Source organism: Falco punctatus (genome assembly GCF_963210335.1).
Source record: "Falco punctatus genome assembly, chromosome: 1".
Classification (NCBI taxonomy): Eukaryota; Metazoa; Chordata; class Aves; order Falconiformes; family Falconidae; genus Falco; species Falco punctatus.
Genome location: NC_137580.1, coordinates 7390949 through 7411126, shown reverse-complemented (window position 1 = coordinate 7411126; position 20178 = coordinate 7390949). Strand labels below are relative to the sequence as shown.

General features: G+C 40.2%; 1 protein-coding gene across 1 annotated transcript; it reads right to left on the bottom strand.

Moving 5' to 3' along the window:
* Nucleotides 1–970: 970 nt before the first annotated feature.
* PLK4 (polo like kinase 4) lies at nucleotides 971–19241 on the bottom strand. The gene is made up of 16 exons (XM_080389959.1): nucleotides 19075–19241; nucleotides 18153–18248; nucleotides 17305–17400; nucleotides 17097–17211; nucleotides 14131–15160; nucleotides 12018–12118; nucleotides 10086–10459; nucleotides 9126–9230; nucleotides 8648–8750; nucleotides 7647–7796; nucleotides 6603–6733; nucleotides 5631–5722; nucleotides 5112–5253; nucleotides 3298–3438; nucleotides 2346–2452; nucleotides 971–1584 (listed from the first exon to the last, which is right to left on the bottom strand). The coding sequence occupies exons 1-16, from the start codon at nucleotides 19102–19104 to the stop codon at nucleotides 1485–1487; spliced, it is 2913 nt and encodes a 970-aa protein (XP_080246085.1). The 5' UTR covers nucleotides 19105–19241; the 3' UTR covers nucleotides 971–1484.
* Nucleotides 19242–20178: the final 937 nt, after the last annotated feature.

The window sequence follows — 20178 nt, the reverse complement described above, 5'->3', positions numbered from 1 at the left end:
ACTTGGTTTATCAAAGACTTGTAATAGTTAAGACGCTTTACCATGCAATGACTCCATCTGAGCAGTAAGGTCCAACATGAGAAGGGGCACTTCTCAACTGAAAGCAGTTAAATTCCACTTAGAGAATCACTTAAGCCTTTTTGTGTGGGGTTTTTTTTTTTTTTTTTGGAAACGTGCTACTTGTTTATCATTCTTTATACAAATTCTTTATTTGCAAGCTCTTTCCTTGATTTAGACATGAAAAAATAATCAAAATTGTCTGCATTAGAGACTAGATGAATAAGGAGAACTGACTTTAAGGCTATTGCAGCTCTGAGCTGAGCCTGGAGATATGATGTGAACATCTTCCCGTTTTGGAACGTCTCTTTCCTGAGGGTTTTACAGCTGTTTGTTGCATCCAGACCACATAGGCAGGGCCCTGCCCGCTCCCCTGAACCTCCACCCTCCTTGCTGCTGCCACCTTTTCAGATTTCACTCTTCTTTACACAGCAGGAGAAAGGGTTTTGCCGAGAAGATATGTTGGAGTATTTAAGTATAACTATAAGCAGCATCAGGAATGCTACCACACTAAGAAAAATGCTTTAAAAAAAAAGGTACTATTAGTGCTACTCCAGTTTGTTAGCATGCTTCATTGTGTAAGACAAGGTAAAAGTATCTTAATAAAATTCCTACAAAGTAACAACCTAAGTTACTACAGTAGGTGCAGTTTGTTTTCCTATCTATGTGCTCCTGGTTTTACTCAGCTGTAGGCCAAAGGTAAGATCTGAACATGCAAACTACAGTGCACTTGCAGGCCAGAAGTAACTTCTGCAATAGCTTTATACCACTGCTCCAAGTTTCACTCAGCCCTGAACTCCCAACCTCTGATGCTCTAAGATACCAGATCAGTTCCTGTTATAAATTGTGGTTAACACTACAGAGAAAAGGGCTCTCACCCAACCATCACTTGAACATGAAACAAACAAATAGGTCTGGACAATTGCCACTGGATTTAATTTTTTTTTTTTTCGTATAAAATGCTTGTGCAAGAAAGTTAAAAGCTGATGCTACAAAAAATAAAAACAGTTGTAAAACATATACATATTTACATATATTACTTGTAAGACAAAAATACAAGTTATTTACAAATACAAACACATCAACAGCACAGATGCATTTTCCTTGATTGTTGGCACCAAATAAGCACTGGGCGTAAAAAAATACAACAGATTGAGAATATTTCCAAGTAGTTGATGCTATCTAGAACTAAGTTGCTCAGAGTTTTACTTGAGCAAGTTTATCCATCATTTTGAGGAAAAAATGCTTTGTATGATACTTTACAAGCAATTTGCTACACAGAAACAGAGCAACCTTCCCCTTCCTATTTTTTTTTTACCAGCTTTTGAATGAATTTCTGCATAAGCTCAGTAAGATCAGTCACATCACTTGAAAGTCAGTAAGTGGGTTTATTAAGCTCTTGTGTCCTGACACCTGCACTGCTTTAATTAGCAGGGACCAGCTGGGTTGGTAAACATCACAAGAATAGAAGACAGACAGTGCAGCTTCTCTTTGATGTATTCTGGCAACTTATCGTTTTCTCCATACCTAGAAAGACAAATAAGCACAGAAAAATTTAGATGCTTGAAATAAATTTCAGGACAGTATAATTATTTCAAAACCTGAGTGGTTTGCCTATTTACAGGCAAGCAGATTTTAAGTATACCTAGACACACTGATTGAGCTTGATGGCTTAAATCCAGGCTCCCGGTCCATATATGTATTTAACTGAAAAAAGCGTTTCAGATAAATATCTAAACCATGCGTCAAGCTGTAATACCATCTGAACCAACTGTCTGTTACAGTCTTGAACATTGCACAAAGGAAGCACGGTACTGAGTGGCTGCATTTGTGTGGGAAGTGCCTAGTAGCCAAAAGATGGGCAAAACTTCACCTGAGCACTTCAGGTCTATGCATCAGTGGTGACATGTTATCTCCCTAATCTAGCAGCATCTTGGGGGAGGGGAATAATAAAACCTTATTTTTCTTCCCCTCCCTCTTTTAAATACTATACAGGAATAGTGGCTATACTCTAGAGACCAAGTAGATGCATTCCCAGTTTGTTTGGGTTTTTTTGGGGGGTTTTTTGTTGTTTTTTTTTTTTTTTTAATTGATTTGTTATGCAGAGTTCAGTCAAAGCTGTAGATCCTTCTCTTCATTTATCAAGCTTATATAAAGCTAATCAACCAACAAGTAATGGAAAAGCTAAACTTTAACATTTACAAAATGCGTAGCAGACATGAAGTTTATGTTTAACAGCTTTGTACCAACAGCAGACTGGGCTGTTTTTATAGCAGTGATGGACTCACCTAGTTGTCTGGCCATCTGGAGATGTGTAAGTGATAGAAGAAACACCTGCCTGGGCTACCAGTTGGGATCCATCATTAAACTGAACCCACACCGCTCCACTGGTCAGCTAACAAAAGAAGTTGCATTATGGTTTGAGAACATAAAATACAAGATTGTGTACCTAGAGTTTTTCTAATTGAAAATTCTTCAGAATTGCTGAAGTGACTTAGGTATCTTGGTCAGTCTTTTAAAGATTGCATGTGTACTACTTTGGATCAAGTAGTCTTACGCAGTCTCAAGAGTCAGACTCCCAAAGGTTTCAGATACTCTGCTTCAGTCATCCTTTTTCAATGAGAGTTAAACGAAGAAGTGCCTTTAATCATGCCTAAAGGCATTTTAAAAAGGACCAAACGTAAAACAGAAGGCCCATCTGTGAGAGTTCAGAGCAATAAACATTTTAAAGTTTATATATGTAAAGCAAACTTCTGTTAGGACAGGAAGCTACTTTATCTGGATTGCAGAGAACAACTTTTACATCTAAAGCTGGTCCCACAGAAAAGCAGAGGAAAAATTTCTATGGAAACAGCTTTTCCTGTTGGACAGGCGGATTCATTCTTCTTGTATAGATCTGGTAAAAACACTTTGTCATGACACCTTTAAATTTCTGTCCACTAATGCAGATGTAACAGCTTTGATTTTTTACTAGAGTCAGATTTAGATGACTGAAGACACTAAAATAGGCAATAACCATCCCAGGAAAATTGTGGTAACTGAAGCACTGTCCTATTTATCTAGGACACTTACTTGGAAGAATCTTTCCACGTAACAATTTTCAGATTTAAACTGTAACAGAGCATAGCTGAATGTATTCCTCACAGATCAAGTTTAAAGTAAATTACTTAAAAATACATATCTCAAGTTTAATAGGAAAAAATAACAGACACCCCTCCTTTATCAGAATTCACTTCTCACCTGAGAAGCCCAACCAACATTTTTCACGAAGACAGATTTTAGAAGTTGGGCTGAATTTGGACTGCATTCCGTTTGATGAACAGAGGAGCACGTCGTTTCAGCAGCATTTGTCATAAACGCAGACTTTTCATACGACACCACCTAAAACCCAGAAATGCACAGTATTAGCAGCCTTAGTATTCATCCAACAGATTATGTACTAGCTGTAAAACAGGTGGTAATTAACCCCTAATCTTCTCATACACACAGACAGATTTAGTCTATATGCTTCATTTAACACCATTACATTCTAAAAACGCCACAGGATTCCATATGACTTCCTCAGTATTACGACTGTTTTTCTTGCACTGCCCTGTACTCAAAGGAATTGCTTTCCTGAAGTGATTTTTTTCTAATTAAGCCCCATTTTTCCTTATTTAACTGTCAGAAAATACTGTCCATCTTCAACAAAAATGTTCAGCACATGTTAGATTACAAAATAGCTCTCATCCCAATGACCACTTGGCCAATATTTTACTAAAACATGGACGTTACTCTTAATTGGAAACTAGAATATTAAACATGAATAGAAGAATTCTACAGCACATACAGTCTGTTATGAACAGAAGAACAACAGAGGCTCAAACATTGGAGGTCTTCAGGACAAGGCCACTACCACTGTCTAGGAGGAACACATCTGCTTCTGTAAAAGTTCTGCTACTCGGATACCTCCTCCCATAGTCAGAGAGATGACAAATGAGGCGGTGGTCTTAGCAGGATTTAAGATTCAGGGTTCAGTGAAAAGGTACAAGTCAGAAGATGCCTCTGAAATAGGACAGCTTGGTCAGGAAAGAGATTAGGATCCAGATAGTTACAGGAACCTGAAAGAAACGTCTTGTACCTCAGGATATACACATCTAGTTCAAGTATAAAGAAACTGATAAGAGTCGAGGGTTAACACCGAAGGGCAACCAGCTATTGTGTTATTTTGCTTAGAAATACGTACTTCAGAGGAGAATGCAAACAGAGGAAGTCTTACAAAAGACCCAAGCATTTGCTATATGGCACACCAAGAATGAGTCTGAATGCTGAACCCTCAAGTTAGAACTCCGGTGGTGGGTATCCTTAAGTCAGTGTAAAGATCAACACTAATACTGAAGCCCTAAAGAATTTTTGTTGCCAGGTTCATTTCAGTCAAGCAACAACTGCGCTAAGGGCATGTGCTGCACAACCGAAGGACAGAGATGCAGAGCCACGTAAGTTCAACACAGTTCACAATACAGTCTCAGCGTGCCGAGACCCCAGTACAATTCAGTCAGCTGGGGATCCTGTATCAGGGCTGTGATGCAGCAGTTGAAGCTTTGAGGGGCTTTTAAACAAGCTAGATGAAATCGCACACAAAACCTTTTTGGCTATACGTATATTAAAAAAGTGTAATTGTAAATATATTTATACACACTAACACTTGATTATTTCAGAATGACCTCAAGTGTAATATCCTTTGTGACGACCATGCCATACACAGGCCTGAGGGCACCTCAGAGCTCTCCAAAACAAATTGAAGACAGTGCTGTACAACAGGAGTAAGCAATTCCCAGACTATGTTCCCAGGAGGCATTTGTGCTGAAGTTTTGGAGGATCTTGATTTCTCAGATAATCTTAAATCCAGATACCCAGCCAGTTAAACTCAAAGTTAACATTTCTAATCAATATGCTCACAAACGGCTAACAAGAGCCTACATCCTTACAAATGTTCATCCATTAGTTCAAATACAAAAAAAATATTTTAGTTCCTACTGATGAGCAGTTTCCACTGTATGTTCTTGTGTACTTACAGGAGGAGTACAGTTTGGAGTTTGAACTGGAGTAGAACTGGCAGCTGTATTTCTATCCAGTGCCATAACTTCTTTCAAACAGTTTGTATTGTCCAACAGCGGAGGTGCTACAGCCTGTGGCGATTCACTATTGCCAGGTTTTCTGGAAAAATAGCGAGACAAATTGGGAAAAGGTCTGTTCAAAAAGGAATAAAGAAACAAGTGAGGACAAAATAGCTTTTCCTTCAGTTTCCCATGGACCGTACAAAGCACCTGATGGCAACGGTCTTCCGCAGAACTGTTTTTCATGTGCCGTTAGCCTGGTTTAATCTTAAATCCACAAGTATATGTTGTCCTAGGATCAAAGGGGGCTTCGCAGGTCCAAAATAAGGTGTTCATATATGCTATCAAGTTAATATTTATCTTGCTAATGACTATAAGCCTCTGTTAAGCAACCCTGGCTTCTGCAAACATTAGCTGCATAAAGCTGCTTAGTGGGAGTATTCAAACGTATAAGTATTTTCAAGTTAAATATACTACCTTCCAACAATTATTGGGAAAAATGGAACACTTTCACTCTTTTTCTCTTCCTCCAAAACGGCAGATTCCAGTGCAAGGCATATACGATGTCCCTAGAATTAGAAGGAGCTTGTTAAAAAGTTTTTAATTGAGAACAATATAACCATTTCCTACACTTTTAGCACGGCAGGCGAGCCTACACAAGGAAATGCTTTTTTCAGGGGTACTGAGTATCAGTAATAGCTGCACTACGGAGGCAATTCCAAAAGCTTTACTACAGCCTGTAACTATACTACTCCCTGTAACTTCAGCACATCTGGAATTATGCTCTTAATCATCACTTCCCTTTTAGTAGAGCTAGACAGAGGACTAGAAGCCCCCTGAATTCTATTCCAGAAAACAACAGAACTTAAAGAAGACTGAATAGGAAATTTGCACTGTATTTTTACTGTTTCTTAAGTTCATAAGACAAAAAAATTACTCATGACTGTTAACTGGATGACCTAAAGGGATAGAAAGCACAGCAGGCAGGCCAGTTAAACACTTGGCAGGTTTTTGTGCTTGTTTTTGGGGTGTTTTTTTTCAGGGGGGTTGCAGGGTGGAGTGGAGCTTTGTGTGTGTGTTTTTTCTGTTGGTTTTTTTGTTTTGTTTTGTTTTGGGGAGAAGTATGTGTTTAGGTTGTTTGTTTTGAGGTTTTTTAAACTTGTATAAAGCAGTTTCATTTGTTCTGTTTAACCCTGTACACACTAGTAAGAATTTCCTAACATTCTTCCCATAAGGTATTGTTAATGTAGAGGCAACAGGGATACTCACTCTTATAAAAAACCCAACAAAACCAACAAACCCCACACTTCTTCATCCCTCCTTATTAGTGTAAATTTGGGGAAAAAATAAAAATATGAAAAACAACATCAGAAGCGCATTTGTGAAAAAGAAAGTGAATTTTCAGGTAGTTGCTTTGCACTGGAAAAATGTCTACGTAGAACAGCGTACCTCATTTGCATGATCCATATAAGCTTGTATTTCCTTCTTCAAACCTGCTTCGCTTTCTCCTTTCAAAGTGAAGGATTTCCCTGATTTTTCAATCACACGAGTTATACCAGCTGTCTTGTGTATCTTTGCTCCTGTAAAAAAAACCATAAAAACTTCTACTGTGAATCGTATATCAGCTTCTATAAAATACAGATTTCTGCCATTACATTCTAAAGTGTACCTCACTGACTTAATTACTGCAAGAATAAAACCACTCCTGCGTGAGCTCTATGTCTAGCAGACATAAAGAGCCACTTAAACTGGAACTATGATGTTAACGTAATGCCCTCTGTGGCCAAAGATTACTACTTAAGTGGGCTGAATAATGTGTTTATTACATATTTTAAGAACTACCTTTCTAAACAATCTGAGGCAATATTAAAGTCTGTAACAGCATTGCCAAAAATTGGTTAAGCAGGCTTTATCAGCGTTTGAATGTCATTGTAAGAGAGACGCCCATTCTTTCAATAGCGCTTCCACAATGAAACAAAGCTGTTAAGTCTTTTTTTTTTATTTGTCACAAATTCTGTTGAGGTACGTCTACGCATATAGCAAGTCATCCTAATTGACTGTAGCCTACAGTGAAAAAACCATCATCAATGCAGTCTAGTTTAGGAAGGGTAGAGTTGGAAAAGGCAGCCAATTGCTTTCTCCAGTCAATGTTCATGGTAATATTATTACCTCAGTCAACAACGGAAAGCTTGGAGTATGGACACACCCTTCCCTAAGTTAACTATCAAATGTAGATTCAAAGAAGAGCTCATGAATAAAAACAAGGCGTAATTTAAATAACACTTTTGTAACATGTACTCCCTGAAGAAGATATCAGTAAACAACTAATGAATAACAAACTGATCTGCAAGTGCTAGAATAAAGACAGAGTGGCAAATAAAAACCCAAAGGTTCTAGTATTGTCTTCAACCTGAAGTTTAGCATTTGGCAATATTCTAGTGCACCTTTAACACCACAGTAACTATTTGCACAATTGCCAAAACGAATACATACCATCATAAAAACAGACTTCAACATCTGCAGTGGGTGAGTTTTCCATCAACATGCACTTGGCATATCTTGTGTAGAACGTAACTTTGGGGGTTTTTGTTCTCACCAACTGCACAAACTTGGCTGCATACTGGTATTTTTTCCAGTACTTTTCTAAAAAAAGAAAATTTAAAAGCTTTTGATCTGAGTACTTTCAGCTATCAAATACATATTTTAAGTTACTTCCCTCCGAGCTGGTGCACAGCGTTTAACAAAAAAAGTAGTGAGCAACATTTCAGTACTTTACAGAAGTATATTCAAAGAAACTGACTTATTTTCACCAACTATTAGAAAAGTGTGTATCTTCAATAGCTTCACTTGAATAGCTTCAATTAACATTGTTCAAAACCTAAACAACATAGTGAAGTGCTGCATATACCGTTCAACTAGATAGCGTGGTCCAGACGGCTTCCTGGCTTTACGTAAAACCTAACTTTGATGTCTAATTAGCAGAAAAGTCTGCTTGTCTCTTAAGAGCTTACAGTTAGCTTATACTTGTTCTTCAGCTGACTACATTAAATACTTTGTCAATGCTTTTAAATATGTGTTTTTCCCCTTCCTCCCCAAGCTATGAGCGTTAGGAAGCACAAGGTAAAGTTGCTGGTTTAAAAATGACTCCATTGTATTTTTCCACTCATACGTAAACAGTTTCCAATATGAACAAGGAGAACATTAAGAAAGCTTTAATTTTAGTACACTGTATTATAGAGTGTATTATAAAGGGGTAAGTGACTCCTCCTAACTTCCATGCAAAATGAATGTAAACCTGCAGGTTTACACTTTCTTGCGAAGTTTCAAAAATACAGTTCCCAGTTAAACCGTAGTTTGAATCTTATTCTGAAAGGATTTTTATCTTCACAATCTGAAAAGTAGCAGCTAAAAGCCAAAGTCTCAAACAACATTCTTTTTTTTTTTTTTTTAAAGTCACATTAACCATCATAATTTTAAAATAAATTTCAAGTTACCTGGCAAGTTGTCAAAATTATACATACAGATGCCTTCAGGAGGAGCTGGAGGTCTGTCATCAAGAAGGAAACCTCTTCCTTCATTTGGATGATACACTGCAATCTATAAAAAGGGGAAAAAAAAAAGTGTTTATAGTTGCAACTTACTACAGCACTCCCTACTTCAACAGGTATGGAAATAACCAGTTTAATTACTTACCATATTGCTCTATTCCTCTAAGTAATTATTTAACAGCACCAGTTTTTAACAATACTTCACCTATTCCAAAAGTTAAGCCTAATTTTGCTCTGAAAGAATTGCTGACTATCTATATTTGTATGGCTGTACTACAGGGAAAAAAAAAAAAAAAAAGGAGTTTATAGCTATGCATATGTAAATATCGCATTTCCAAACAAATAAACACTTAAATGAAAATAAAAAAAAATTCTGAAAGAACAGAATACTCTAACCCCGACAGTGAAGAAACTGAAAACATACCACATTTCCATCACAAGATATTCTGAGAACTTCTTTCACAAGTTCTTGTGGATGGTGTTCTTTTAGAAACTCCATACACACTTCCCCGGTATCTAGAATGCTCACCTAAAATATTTTAAATGCAGAAATTAAAAAACTTTAGTTTCTAGCAAGATAAGATAACATTTCTTTCCACAAATGCTTTAAAAAAACATTGGTTTATTTTTCCTCAAATGCACTGCAAACTTATGCTACTTACAGTAACTTGTCTTAGTAGTGCTATTAAAGCAGAACACTGCAACATGACTGATTGTTATAAGCCTGGTCAGTGAGGGTGGGGCTTCTTAAGTGACTAATCAAAGACAGGTCAGCTCTATTATGTTCTTTTTCAAAAAAAGAAATTGGGGGTGGGGGGAAGCATGACAGGATGAATAAGATTCTAAGAAATGGAACAACAGGTGATACCAGGAACAAGCCAACCAGAAAAACGTAAAGTGATGATCGGTAAGGATTAATAGAATTTGTTTTGCTTCCTCACCCACAGGACAGGGAAAAAGCAGTGCTATAGGAAAAAGTTTCAAGTTTGTACTTGAGAGCAAGACTCTTCATTTCTAATTCAGCTATTTATCTGATCTGTAGAAGTGTTTTATGTATTTGACATAGTTAATCTTAAGTGCAACTGTACAGCTAAGCAGGACAAAGTTTCAGAACAGTAAGTAGTATACATGCACTTAATATTTGCTGTGTCTACCTACAGCTTCTTTGCTTGTAAGCTAAAAGCAATGCCACGTCACTGCAGGTAGTGACCATGAGAGCTCCATACACAAAAATTAAGATGCATCTTACCAATGTAACTTTAAATTAGGTCATTATAGATTGTTTTCTAAAAACAAATGCTTCTAGTTTACCAAGTGATTTTTAAGTATTAAATACAGTGTGACTATCTCTTACGTTGCTTCCATTTTAGGAACTGATACATACCACTGCATTTTTCGTTTTTTGCCTGATTGGTTTTAGCCTGTGAGCATTGAGAGGCGATACTATACTTCGCAGTGTAGGTTTCTGATGTGCTGGTGGTTCTTTGCCCCACGTTTGGTTTTGTTCTGAAGTTGACCAAAGGCCACATGCAGAAGACGGTTGAATTTTGTCAGGTTTGCAGAGAACGCCAGGGATGTATTTCTTAGGGTTTCTCTGGTGTAAAGAATGTGGATAGTCAACAGATGCATCGTGATTCCTTATATCTTTTAAGGTGTTCCATGTATTTCTTGATGCATCTTGCTGCATATCCAGATGATAACGAAAACCTCCATGTGCATTACTGTTGCCAGTTAGGTCTGCAGGTGGTCTTGGCGGAACTGAAAGAATCATAAAGGTACGTTATAGATTTGAAGTCACAGTCAGAAGAAAAAAAAAATGCTATTATGTTTTTATAAGCTTTCCAAAATATCATCTTAGAAGGCTTAAGTGGAGAATGGGATTTCTTTAATCCTCAGTCCAAATCATTACGCTATGACTTTAGCACCAATCAATACCAGTGTTAACAAAATTCCAATGCTGCTTAAAAGAAAGTTACGAAATTTCAGTTATGATGGCCTTCAGTCTTAACATACAGCAAATCATTCTGCAAAACCATTTATAAACAAACTACTATTTCAAATAGATACTTAAACAAGAATTAGTTTACTCCACCAAAACACAGTTTACCTGCCATTCAGATAACTGCTAGTACCAAGTTTCAGCTTATTTAACTAGTGTTTCAGCATCAACCAGAAGTTTTGGTACTCAGGATGTTAAATGAATCCTCTAAACCTCTTGTTTTATTTCCAATCACTTGTTAAAAGACAAAAAACTATTTTTGTATTTAAACTTCTTATAACTGCTTCCCTAGTTTTGATATTTAAGCCCTTGATCAACTTTCATCCCACCTACCTAAGTACTGCACTCCTCCTGCCATATTGCAGGACAGTTGAAAAGGGACTAAAAATTAAAACAGGATTATTCAGACCATATGTCATGCAAGTTCAATTCCCTGTAGACAGGAAGGGAAGGAGTCCAATAATATCAAAACAAAAGAAGGCCAGAATGGATTTGTGATTTTGATTTATGATTAAATTACATTATTTGTAAACGATGTAACATGATGCACGACAAAGAACACCTCCTTCCCTCCTGTGTCTTTTGTCCTTTCCTCCACCCCTCCGTCTGCAGCCTCATTATCTTTCTCATTCACTAAGGTCCCATTTTCTCTTAAGGAGTATTTACACAACTAAATTAACAGAGCTTTTGATTCACCTGCCTATCTTTTGTCCCATGTTTATAGTTAGACATTTCAAGTCACAACTGAATAATTATGGCAGGTTCTAGAATGGTTTTCCTTTTTTTTTTTTTTAAATTGCTAAAATACTAAAAGAGAACAACCTCATTTCAGGAAGTTAAGTATTCAAATTCAATGTACAATTTCTTCAACTCTTACAAAGGCAGTTAGATACAATTCATTATACCAACCCAACAGCTTAAGAGGAACACTAACTACAGAACCTTCTGAAATTAATTCCTACCTCATGAAACTGAAGCATTAGAGCTTAGACCAAAAGAGAAGACAAAACAATGTTTCCAGTGGGCAATTGCTTGCTTAAGAATGAGTCTACAGATCAGCAATGCTGGAAATCAATCTGTGTCAAACAAGTCAATTTAGGGTCTCCCATGCTTTTCATTCAGAAATGGAAAGTAGCCTCTGTTAACATCCAGTCACTGTTATGTCAGATGCCAGCCTTATACGCTGGTATCAGTTACTTGGCCATACAGACACTTCTGCTATAAGTTTAAAGCAGTGAAATATAGAAAAACCCACAGAAACTGTTAAGTCGCTACTCCGGCTTGAGTGCAAAAATAAACAACCGATTGATAACACACCATTTGTTTGCATGCTTCCAAGCCACTGCTGCATTGTTTCAGCCTGGGACTTCTGCTCTAACAAACCAACCTGGGGCTTCATTGTGCAGAGATAATTCGAGCTGAAAAAAGAAGTTACATATGTAATCAAGATCACATCAAAGACATTTGCACAGCAAAAATTATGTTACAGCTACAGAAACCACAACACTTTTAGAACATTGAAGAAACACAGGTGGCATTTCACAGCCCTAGACAGCTTAAAACGTGCTTCTTTTTTCATGGGGAATGTTCATTAGGTAAAGCATAAAAAAATAAAATACTGTTTCCAAATGGAATGAACAGTTTCAGCACAGATTTAAGCCTGTTAGCACTCACTAGTAGAGTCTTGGAACTGAGATATATGAACAAAAGAGCTATTGATAATGCGCCAGCTCTGGATGTTCACATATCTAGTTCTTAGTTCACAGTATAAGTAGGAAACAACCTTGAAGACGACACAGGGATGATGCACACGACCCCAGTGGCTCTCATTCAGCATCACACATATGAGCTGAAATACGTAGGCAATCACCTACGTGTCACCTAACACACATCACCTAAAATAACTTGAGTTTACATAAACTATAGTAAATCCCAAATATTATCAAGATTTTTTACCAGCTTTTTAGACATATGTAGTCACAGGTGAACTCATAATCCAGACACTGAAAAATACACACAGAAACAGTTACTGTATCTGTTGCAAAGTCACACTAAGCTCCTGCGTGGTTGTCTGTTTCTATAGCCGGTATCTGTCTGTACTTTCATCTTGTGATGATCACCACTTTGGCATTGGCAAGGACTCAAGTCGTCATAAAAAAAAACTCAACCCAAAATAGAAGTATCTAATGTAAGTCTTGGAACCTTGCATTTATGATTGCTGTGCAGGCTAACTGTAGATGTAAGAGACTCTCCTATAATCAACCATGTAAAAACCAGTAGTAACCACTCAGTTAATCTGCACACTCATATTAGTATTCTGTCACTTCTACATTCAGTATGTCTTTATGTCATGGGGAAAACAAGCAAGCATTATGTTAACATTTGCACGTAAGAATTTCTTTTTGGATTCATCAAATATTTCTCAAACTAGAAAGAATGCACATGCCCACTGAACTTGCTGAACAGAGGCTTATGTCAAACACTCCATTTACTTTTTCTACTGGGCAAAATGCTTATTTGCATTTTTATGTAACTGATTTGCAAAAAGAAAAACATATTAAACCACCGAAGTTGCCACTTAATGTGGAGAGAAATGCAACAACTAAGATATGCAATAGCCCTTCTGTTAAAACAGGAAAGTGTTACTTGATACCCTGCTGAGGGAAAAAACAAAGCAAACTTCTGAGCATAGACTGAAGTTATCACAAAGGAGGACTCTATTTGTGTAGCAGTGTAGCTCAGAAGGTAAGGATGAGGCCTCCAACAACACTCTGGCATCAGTTGTAGATTTGATCCCCGAGTTGGTTTATATCAGCTGGGGAAGTCCATCAATGTATACAAAGAAGCCAGGATATTAACCTAGAAACTACAACTAAGGACAGAACTAAGTCTCAGATAGTTATCTTTGAGTATTATTTTCCTTTCTGGTACGCCAATTTTATAATCCATCACCTAATTTTGTATTTTTTTCTTCCTTTATCTTGTCTAAGCATAACAGAAAAGAACAGCAAAAAAAGCCAGAAAAAAACCCACACAACCAGAACAGAGCAGCAAGTTAAAGCATTGGTAATCACACTCTGAATGCCTTCTGGCCTAGTCTACATCTCTTCTACAAAGAATTAGTAAGGCTCTCTACTACAATTAGTGTGGGGAAAGAAACACTCTACTTGCTGCATATGGCAGTAAGCCAATAATAAGATTATTACCAGGATAAATAAAAGCTACAATAATAGATGGAGACTGAGATAGGAACAACGGGGAGGTAGACCTCTACATAGCAACAGCATTAACTATTGACCTCTCCTACTTGCTATTCAAGCTACAAGTGTAGACTTTGGACACTTACTACAGCTTAGTTACAGGAAAAAAAATCACACGTTTAACATATAAGGCAGCTCTAAATTTCATCTTAGGAAAAACTGTTTCTTACTGTGGTTGATCTTTTACAGGTGGAGATATTTGCCCTTCAAAAGAACCAGAACTACTAGAAGTCTTCTCCTTAAATATTTCTCCTATATCAGTATAGCTGTTCGCAGGTGAAAAGCACTCTGTATTTTCTCTTGTTCCTACTTTAGGCTTAGAAAGCAGTTCCACAGAGTGACATCTCTCAATATTTGATACGCCTTGAGTCTGACTACAGGATGTGCCAGACCTATCTGAAGAGTGGGCTCTTCGGAGGTAGCGTGAATGTGGTCTCTCTTCAGCAAGTTGCATTGTTCTTCCTCTGCCAGTTATGCCCACTTCTTTTCCCTGAATTCCCCATTGCTGGAAAGAGCCACTTCCATCTACTGACGAACTATTACTGGAATTCCTGGTTTTAGGAAAAAAAGTAATTTTGTTTGGGAGCGGCTGTCCAACTAACAGCTTCTTCTTTTCCTTCAAGCAACCACTGGTACTGATGCTGGAAGAACCTGTGAAGGTTGTAGAGATAGTAGCATTTCCACTGTCCATGGAATCTTCTGAAGTTCCCGAATCTTTACTCCGTGCAGAACTACACCTGGACATAAAGGGATGATCCAACACAGAGGAAAGACTCAAACGATCTGCTGGATTTTTGCGAAGTAACCTATGTATAAGGTCCTGTGCCTCTCTTGATAAAAACGCTGGCATTTCATAATCTGCTAATACTACTTTATTCAGCGTATTCTTGACCGTGTCGGTGTCAAAAGGTGGCTTTCCAATAAGCAGAGTGTAAAACATACAGCCCAAAGACCACACATCAGATTCCAGTCCATGTGGACTCCTTGTGGCTATCTCAGGAGAAATGTAATTTGGAGTTCCACACATGGTATAATGCTTTTCATGAGGCATTTTCAGCTGAGTTGCTAGTCCAAAATCAGCAATCTTGACATTCATATTATTGGTGAGTAAGATGTTAGAAAGGGTGAGGTCCCGGTGCAGTATTCCATGAGAATGAAGATACAGCATACCTGTGATAATTTGATGCAAGAAGTGTCGGGCTGTCAAAACACAAAACCAGATGTTTTAGTTGTATAATTGAAATCATAGCTGTGAAAAGAACAACTTCATGCAGTCTGCTATTGGTCTTTTTTTTTTTTTTTAATATCCTTGTAACATCGTCACTATTTAAGTGTCCTGGTAATGAGATTGAAATTAACTTTCTGCTTTTTCCTTTAAACAACATGGCACAATTATGTACAGAGTTCCTTAAAAAAAAAAAGGTGTTCTGTAATGCAGTAACCAGATTGGTTTTTTGCTGACACAATAATGTGAACAGAACTGGAAATACTTTCAATTGGCCTATATTTTTAAAATCAGGTTCCTCATTAAAAAAGTTAAGTCGCCTCTCACTTTCAGAAACAGCAAATATACAAAATGAGGCAGCTTCACTACATGCAGATTATAATCTAAAATGTCTCCTTATTTTATATTTTTTTTATAATTATCAAACTGGCAAGGCTAGTATTATTCCAATTTTTCAAAAACACCTACATTCACAATATTGGGATAGACTTTCTGTTCTATTACATTAGAAATTCAGGGAATATTTAAGAATTTTAGCTTACAGCTGGAATAACAAAACCTCATCCAGGCTGAAACAGCATCATTTATTACAATATCGCAATTACAGCAATCTTAAGAATCATTCTTTCTAGAGCAAATAATTTACAGCCTTCCTTCTCTTAGCAAAGTGAGGGCAAAGCAGGTAATAAATGTTAGCAGAAACCACTGCTTGGAGGAGGAGACTTCTTCATCCAGGTCAGTGGTTTACCAGCTTTTAGAACTAAGATACCATCAAGCGAACTCTTTCTGCTGGAAGAGACACAAATTAAAGAGATGATGCCTGTAGAGCAGTACCCCTTTAATCCAGTCCTGTGATCCAGGTTGTGAAAAATCCCTATCTGTAATTGCTTAACAGAACTATATTAGAAACTGATAAGAGAAGCAGGTAAACTGGAATAACTGTGTAAGAGATGATCAGGTGCTACGTTGCAAAGGCAATAACCACTGAATCCAGATCAGGTGAGACCAGACTAGCTTGTCTGGCTGTGCCCTCAAACATTATATACTGCAGCTTCTTTGCTGTCTTTTTTCTAAGTACTGCTGTTCTGGTTAGGCTTCCAGTGGTCCGTGTTCTAACTGAAACCCTCTCTCTCAAAAAGAGCTGTAAGAAAATGGAGTATTAGTAAATTCATAAGATTAATTTTTTTCCAAGTCTTCTTGCTCAAAACAGTATTCAAAAGAGTAACATAGCCAATTTAAAAAGTTTTAGCATTACTCTGACAATGAACTCTGTGACAGACAAAATTTTCAGCACTCTCCATAAGAAATGGAGGTAAAAACCATAGTAGAATTTCTCTTCAATTGCCAGTCCTTCAAAAACTCTAGATGGAGTGTCAAATTGGACACTTCCTTACTAACTCAGCCCTTAAGCAACACAGTTAAGAACATTACCTTCATTTCCACGCAGAGCTTAGAACACAGTAAATACTTCCAGTGATACCACATAAGGCAACCTATAACCTGGAAGGTTTTTAACTTGTGACACGTAATACAGTAATACTGAGGTGAAGAGATGCAACACAAAGAAAGCAGATGTGTGGATGTGAAGTTGCCAGTTCCCTTCTGTGGAACTTTTCAATCTTGACCTTCAACATAATTCTATGTACAAAAGTAAGCTCTACCTTCTACACACCTCTACCTTCCCAGATAACAGTTTTTTTTTTTTAAACCCCAAGAACACATGCTACTGTAAAATGGCATAAACAGAAACAAAAGTATACAGGAATTCAAGTGAATATATGTGTTACATTAATCAATCTCTAGATTATCACTCAGCACAAGGTTTTAAGCTATAGAAACTGGTTCAGTGATGGCAGTTATAAATATTTTTACAGTAATGCAAAGAGAACTACACACAAAAAAAAGTCTCACCTTCTTCTTCTGAAAAGGGTTTCTTTCTGTTCTTTATGTATCTGCTCATTTCACCATTGTGACACATCTCAAGTATCAGGTATACATAATTGCTATCTTCAAAATAGTTATAAAGCTAGAATATAAAACAATGAAAAAATTGAAATACATTTTATAGACTATACAGCAAGTCACATATACAGTCTTCTCTACCAAAAAAAATCCTTACCTCAAGTATAGATGGATGCTTTAGCTGACAATGTATTTTCACCTCATTTTGAACCCTCTGTACCATTCCAACTTTGTGCATGGCTTTTTTATCTATCTGTAAATGGATGAAAGAATATATTTCAAGCACCACAACATCAATTACATACATGTTAGTTTCAAGTGAACTTGACATTTTACATGTTTGATGCATGTTGGCCTGAAAACTTCTAAGCAAGTGTCCACAGTTTAACCTAATTATGCTTTTAATGAACAAGTACCATAGATAGCTGGAGGAACACACAACTGTCTGAAAGAAGGTAAGCATTAATGTTTTCAATACTAACACCAATTAATTTTTTTTCTGAAATACTTAAGCAAACAAACCTAATTTAGCAGATATACTAAATATAGTTAACATTAGAAATGTAGCTAAACCAAAGTACTACAGATTACAAGTAGATCTGGCAAAACACCTGTGATGTGTGAATTTCCTTTGCAAACAGTTTGTCCTGGCAGTAAGGGAAATTTTTCAAGGCATTTCTTCCAGGACCTCTCCAGCCACAGGGATTCTAAATGAAGCTTTTGTGATTACGAATTCCTGAATTAAAAATTATAGGACCGACTGTCCACACAGTGTTGAATATTTGAGCTTAGGTGCTTTTAACAGTAAAGTAAGCATTTCTATTAATTATTTGTATAGTCTAGTTTGTTGCACTGCATCTTTCAGGATCGAATCCTAATCTAGATATCGTTAGATACAAACAAGCAATCCAGGCATGAATGTCCAATTGCCTAACTCCAACCTGTTGCAACTTGCCCATGTTCAGTCTCTCTGAAGCCAGAGACTTCCTTGGCTGGCTGCCTTACCATTTTGATAGCCACTTCCAGTCCGGTTTTCAGGGACACTGCTCTGTAGACCCCTGCGAAGGAGCCCTTCCCCAGGAGGTTGCCCACCTTGAAATCCTGCAACACGAGCAAATAAGTCATCGCCCTCAGCCCCAGCCCAGGTTTTGATGCCCCTCTCCCGATACGTAGAGATCTCGCCCTCGAGATGGGGCCCCACACCCCTGATGCCGGGGCAAACCCTCAGCCGCCGCCGGGGTGCCCGGGGGGTACCTGGACGGAGCCCTCCGGGCCGCACCGCACACCCCGCGGCATCGTCCTCCCCGCCCGGCGGTCGCCTCGCACTGGCACCGGCGCTGCCCGCGGCGGATCGGCGCCGCCACCTTCCCGCCGCCTCTCCCGCCGCTCCCGGGGGGCAACAGACAGCCGCCCCCACTCCCGCTGCTATGGCAGCGGCTGGGGAGCGACCGCCGGCCCGCCCCGCAAACACAGGGCCTGGGCACCGCCCGGCTCCCAGGCAGCCCACCGGGGCGGCTGCCGCTCTCCCGCCGGGTGTCATCGCCCGGGGGCGCTCCGCCCGGGCCCCCCGCGAGTGGGTAAACGAGGCTTCACGGCTCGACCCCGGGGGCGGGTGGCGGGACCGGCGGGCTGAGGCCCTACGGCCGCTCCCCCAACGGCCCGACCCCAGAGGCGCCTGGGGGCCCAGCCCACCTCAGCCCGCCGGGCCGCACCCGCAGCAGGAGGGCGCGGTGGTGCGGACGGGCCTGGGAGGAGCCCCGCTCGACGCCCCGGCGGCCACCTCCCACAAACAAGCCGCCCGAGAGAGAGCCGAGCCGGCACCGGGCCCCCGCCTGGCCTCTCCCCGCCACCGGCCCCACAACCCCGGCAAATGGCGGGGCGGCCCCGGCCAGGCCCGCAGGTGGCGGGAGGGGGCTGGGTTCCGCACCTCTATTTTCTCGCCGATGCAGGTCGCCATGGCGCCGGTCGCTCTCCCCGGTTCCCGCTACAGGTTCTCCTCAGGACCTCGACCGCGACTCGCCATCACGGTGCCCTCCGCCGCCCGCCTCGGCCCAGGCCCGCTGGCTCCGGGGCCCGGCGGCCGCTCCCCTCCCCCAGCGCCTCCATTTTGAAAAATCGCGCCGTTACCCCCCGGCCCCGCCCCGCCCCAGGTCGAGGCTGCGTCTGACGCAATCACGTCACGCAGGGGCGCCCGGGGCGCTGGCGGAGGCGCGGGGAGGCGCGGCGCACGCGCGGCATGGCGGCGCCCGCTCCCCCGCGGCCGTTACTGCGCAGGCGCGGTTGGGCGCCCGGCGGGGGTGTCTCGTCGGCCGGGTGCGTCAGCTCGGCCCGGTAGCTGGAAAATAACCGGCTCTGAGGGGCCTGTGTGGTCCCAGGTATCCCTCCTCAGTGGAGGGAGAGTCTCCGCGCTGCCTGCGGCTTAGCCTGGCCGTGTTCACCAGGAGCGTCCCGATGAAAGTCCTCAGGCTTGGAAGACCGGCCGAGCAGAGCTGGCAGGGTTAGCTCCTGGGGGCGGTGTGAGCTCTTTTAGTCAAAGGAACTGTTCTTCCCTCACGTGGGTTTCTCTCTCGCACGCAATAGAAAGGTTTAGCTGTTTCTGGGCTATTACATTACTAGCTGAACTAAGTTCTGGGGTGAGCTCGCACAAAGTTTGAGGGCCTCCCTTTGGCTTACTGCCTTCCATACCGAACACGAAGTGCAGTTTTTTCCGTCTTGCTTCCTCTAATACAGTGTCTAGTAATGAAGTTGCAGGGTGGTCGTCTGGGATGCACAGGCTAGAAACAGCAACGAGTGTAGGTGCGAGGGTCTGGGTGCCCAGCTTTCTCCTGTAGGGTCCCCATGGGGGAACGTGCCCAGAGCTGGCTCAGACAGCTGTCGACTGGGTTTTGTCGTGTATTGCCCTCTCAGGTGTTCCATTCGCTGAAGGAAGAGGTGCGAGTTGAAGCTTTAAACCCTCAGTTCCCAGTCTTCTTGAAGGTACGTTTTTGGGGCTGTAGTGCTAAATTAAGTAATGTGCTGTGATAGTGGCATA

Bases quoted from the DNA above. Each gene is read 5' to 3' on its own strand.
- PLK4 (XM_080389959.1), bottom strand. From the start codon at position 19,104: ATGGCGACCTGCATCGGCGAGAAAATAGAG. The intron at 15,161-17,096 runs GTGAGACTTTTT...GTGTTTTGACAG, and splicing joins ACCCTTTTCAGAAGAAGAAG to CCCGACACTTCTTGCATCAA. The intron at 12,119-14,130 runs GTAAGAAACAGT...TTCTTTTTTCAG, and splicing joins CCTGTAAAAGATCAACCACA to CTCGAATTATCTCTGCACAA.